The 4,351-nt window shown below is 32.8% G+C and overlaps 1 protein-coding gene across 10 annotated transcripts; it reads left to right on the top strand.

Annotated features, from left to right (window-relative positions):
* Positions 1–294: 294 nt before the first annotated feature.
* Positions 295–3,875, top strand: LOC109818719 (serine/threonine-protein phosphatase PP2A catalytic subunit). Of its 10 annotated transcripts, none has more exons than XM_083065528.1 (5): positions 295–677; positions 1,884–1,940; positions 2,231–2,314; positions 3,286–3,350; positions 3,447–3,875. In XM_083065528.1, the coding sequence occupies exons 1-5, from the start codon at positions 591–593 to the stop codon at positions 3,466–3,468; spliced, it is 315 nt and encodes a 104-aa protein (XP_082921654.1). In that variant the 5' UTR covers positions 295–590; the 3' UTR covers positions 3,469–3,875. The 10 variants fall into 10 exon arrangements, with proteins under 10 accessions (XP_082921654.1, XP_082921649.1, XP_082921652.1 ...); XM_083065523.1 differs by having other exon boundaries at positions 3,279–3,350; XM_083065526.1 differs by having other exon boundaries at positions 296–677; positions 2,231–2,326.
* The last annotated feature ends 476 nt before the right edge of the window (positions 3,876–4,351 follow it).

Below are 4,351 nucleotides of genomic sequence, written 5' to 3'. Positions count from 1 at the left end.
TTAAATAGTAGTTAGTATCGATGCCATTAATACTTGAAACATTTTTTCGTAACACTTTTTTCAATTATTTTCTAGAATACATTAAAGTATAATTTTTTTTAGTAAGTCTTATTTTCAAATTAGAAAAATTTATTAAGTGATAAATTCATTTATCAAAATTTATGATTTTAAATTCAGATCTATATTAATGAAATTAAATAAAATAATAAAAAAGAGTGTTACTATCATGTAAATTAGAGTCTCAAAAACTTTCGTCCATTTTGAAGGAAGTAAGCAAGTTTTAAAATCCAAATCTGAAATCTGGACTCGCCGAGTCCCAATATTATTTGGCACCAGCATTTCAATTATTGGTAATTTCAATTTTACCGCCGAAAAAGGAGTGGTCATCGAACAAAACGAGCACAGCAAAGCCTCCAACGCTTTGGTTTCTTCACCACCACTACCCTTCGCCTCTCTCTTTCTAAAAACCAGAAACAACAAACGCAAACCGAAAAGACAAAAGGGTTTTCCAAGTGAGATCTAGGGTTTCCTTCGATTCGGAAACAGGAAATTGATCCAACGACCTCAACGAGGAGGTGGAGTAGTGGAGCATGGATTCGGTGCCTTCGAATTCCCATGGAAACCTCGATGAACAGATTTCTCAGCTCATGCAGTGCAAACCCTTGTCTGAGCAAGAGGTATTGTTCTTTCCACAACCTCTTCATTTTACCGCGTTTTGTTCCTTCCTTTCATTTCTTATGAAATGTGATGCGGAGATCGGAAAAATCTCTTGCTGTACTACCTAGGTGCTTGCAGGGTTAAATACTTCTGGCCGAGTAATTACTAGTGACAATCTGCAATGCCATTGTGGTGATGTGGGGCAGAGGATACTCTGACCATTTTAAATGCTTTGTTCTGGCTGAGGTTGCGGCCTTTCACAGAGACAGACAAAATCACACTTATAGAAGCCACAACTTTGAGCAGGATGAAATCCTTGTTCTTTCCAGGGAGTTATTTTTTTTTAGTGATTTAACAGTTTACACTCTTTGCTGAATCAGAGGGATGTTAGAGTTGGAAGCTTGGAAACACATTATTATCCATTAAAAAATCAGCATCCACTCTACGTCCAAACCATAGTTGTCAATAGCGTGTGATTGTTGCTACATGTCACAACACTTGGCTGCTATGGAGAAGCATTCTTTTGTAGTTTGTCATCTTGGTTGTTGCGGATGCTATAACATCTTTAGTATAACATCTTTAGTATCGGAAAATTGCCTGGGGCCAGCTGTGCAGAGAGAGCAATTTTGAAAATCCAAATCTCACCATGGCAAAAGGTGTAGTTTAGTGCTCTCTAGGGGATCAATCGCGCAGCTTCTCATTCCCATTCGTTAAATCAAAGGGTTCTAATAGAAAGCCAATATTTTTTGGTAGAGTAAATTACATTGATACATGCAACACATATCAATCTAGCTGCATTGCAGACACTCCACATATCTACCTATGTTTTTCCTTCTCCCAATCGAAAAAAGGGAACATCCTTGATTGAAATATGAGTTTGGTTTGCTTTTCACAAATGAAAACTAGAAAGTGATCATAATAAATTGATTTCATAAAAAAGAAAACCAAGCATAACCAATTAGTAAGTTATGCTCAGTTTATGTCCCAAGTTTAGATTGGTTTGTTTTGATATGATTTATGAGTGACATTGTTATAGTTTCCATAGCTTAGTTAGTATTGTTAAAATCCATTAATAATTTCAATTTTAAATTTTATTCTATTATTTGCTTGATTTCTTTAAAGACTTTTATTCTTTTTTTCTGGAAATAGCCTTGACATTGAAATTGTTGTTGTTCTTTTTGATTTAGTGATCCAACTCTGTTTTGACATTGCACTTTTTTATGCAGGTAAGGGTCTTGTGTGACAAGGCAAAGGAGATTTTGATGGAAGAGAGCAATGTCCAGGTGTGTGTCTAACTTTTTGTGATTCACGTCAAGCGCATTTATGATTTTGTACTTTTTAGTGTAGGTTTTTTTTTATTATATGAATTTGTTCATATTTCACCGACATTGTCTGTATCATGCCCCTTTTTTTTTCTGACTATTTTCTGTTAGGGTGCTCTTATTAACTTCCCCTTATGGTGATTTCTTCTTTGTTTAATAAGTTTTTTTTTCTTTTGTATGGCTTTAACTCATGATGATTTTAATCAACTGAAAAAAACTAAAGAGATTATTTCATTTGCCAATAATTGCAGCCTGTGAAAAGTCCTGTTACAATTTGTGGTGATATTCATGGGCAATTCCATGATCTTGCAGAGCTTTTTCGCATTGGAGGAAGGGTATTTTTTATGGTAGTTGGTTTTATATTCAACATGTATTTTTTAAATTTTTGATGGCTTGACTACCTATGTTTTAAATGTACGTGTTAAGTAGTACTTGGAAAATTAGGTAGTTCCATGCACCTTTGATGTTCTATTGTGAAATTAGGTTTATCTTATTTCACAGAAACCCCTTTTCAGTTAAAATTTCATTATAGTGTAATCCTTTCAAATTCCAATTGCTAGATGCTGAATTTTAATTTGGAATTTGATAGCATCAATGCATTTAAAATTTCTTTTCAAGTTTCTCTTCCTGTGTAAAAAATACTCGACTGGCATTTACACATTTTTTTTGTTTAGTGAAAACTGCATGGAAAATTTGAGAAAAGCGGGGGGGGGGGGCAGACTGAAAGCAGGCACTAATTCATCTTTTCCATTGTTTGATACATTTTGACAGATGAAATAAAAAATCAATATGGGTCCTGTTTTATTTTTGGTTCTCAGAATTGAGAAGAAAAGGGAGAGAAAGAAGTTCCTCTAGTTTTCTTTGATTCTGGATATTTATATCATACACATCGATGTTTCTTTCTTTTCATTTTTTACACATCCAAATAAAAGGGAAGAAAACTTTAATCTTTCTTTACTCTTGTATTTTCCTGTACCAAACAAGCTAAAAAAAATCCATTTTCTTCTCTTTTCTATCCTTTCTTTTTCTTTTCTTTCACATTATTTTCTAAACCAAACATACCATTAAATTTATGTGAATATTCTTAAGGATTGATGGTTGTACTTGGATTTATATCGGTGATGATTATTTACCTGTATGATTAACCAAACAGTCTGATCTGATTTTTAATTTCGGATGTAGTTATCCTGGAATATTTTTTATTTATTTATGATGCGTTTTTATTTATAGGATTTTTTCTTGATTGAACCATTATTTTCTTCTACTTACTGATTTCTAGTTATCATTTTTTGTTGGAAGTGTCCAGATACAAATTACTTGTTTATGGGAGATTACGTGGACCGTGGCTATTATTCTGTTGAAACTGTTACGGTAAATATCAACTATTATACTGATTTTTTTTGGGTGTTCAACTTCAATCTGAAATACTTTATTTTGTGAACGATAAAGGAAGAATATTTGGTTTAGGTTCAGAGGCTGGAAAGTATAAACCTTCTTCTTCTACATTCTTAGAGGGTATCTCAACTCCTGAGTATCAACAAATGAAAAATCTTGTTTCAAATTTGTCTGAAGAAAACAAATCATTAAAAGAACAATTGCAAAGCCATGCAGATTTGATTCGTGCTTCACAGGAAGAGTCTCGGTTGGTTCGTGAACAGCTGAAGCAATTTATGGAGATGTTTTCTCAATCTTCTCGTCCTCCCCAACCTCCTCCTATACATGATGCTGACACAGTACAATCTGATGATAATGAGTTAGATGATGATCATGATATAAACTTATAATTTATTATGTTTATGTTTTACTATATACTTATCATACATTAGGGATCAACTAAAGTTATAAACTTTGTTATATTTGGTGTTATTTTTATCTATGGTATGCTTGACTTTCTTATATTTGTGTTTAGTTACATGTTTTTATAGAATTGAGAAATTTTTCTTAATTATTTATTTTGTTAATTTTTTAAACAATTACACAATAAATTCAACTTTTTTGATTAATTAATAAATTATTTGTTAATCACAATTATAGGAGAAAAATATATTCTTTACAAATTTACGAAAAAATAATTTGCAATTTGTGACGGATTTTATTTATCACCGATGGATTTCATTCAGTGCAACAGTTTGTGACAGATTTCACAATTATTCATCACAAATTTAGTCATCAAAGACGCCTAGTTTGTGAGGGATTCAACCCAGTTAGTGATGGATTTTATCCGTCACAAATTGTGACGGATTTACATATCTCTCAATCCCTCTCAAATAGCGAGGGATTTAATCCCTCTCAAATAGCGAGGGATTTAATCCCTCTCAAATAGCGAGGGATTCCTTCATCACAATTTGTGACGGACTGACATACCTCTCAAT

The sequence above is a fragment of the Cajanus cajan genome, chromosome 10 (genome assembly GCF_000230855.2).
Source record: "Cajanus cajan strain Asha chromosome 10, NIPB_CcT2T_4, whole genome shotgun sequence".
NCBI lineage: Eukaryota > Viridiplantae > Streptophyta > Magnoliopsida > Fabales > Fabaceae > Cajanus > Cajanus cajan.
This window is presented reverse-complemented; position numbering and strand designations above follow the sequence as displayed.

Bases quoted from the DNA above. Each gene is read 5' to 3' on its own strand.
- LOC109818719 (XM_083065521.1), top strand. From the start codon at position 591: ATGGATTCGGTGCCTTCGAATTCCCATGGAAACCTCGATGAACAGATT. The intron at 1,941-2,230 runs GTGTGTGTCTAA...CAATAATTGCAG, and splicing joins TGGAAGAGAGCAATGTCCAG to CCTGTGAAAAGTCCTGTTAC. The intron at 3,351-3,446 runs GTAAATATCAAC...TATTTGGTTTAG, and splicing joins ATTCTGTTGAAACTGTTACG to GTTCAGAGGCTGGAAAGTAT.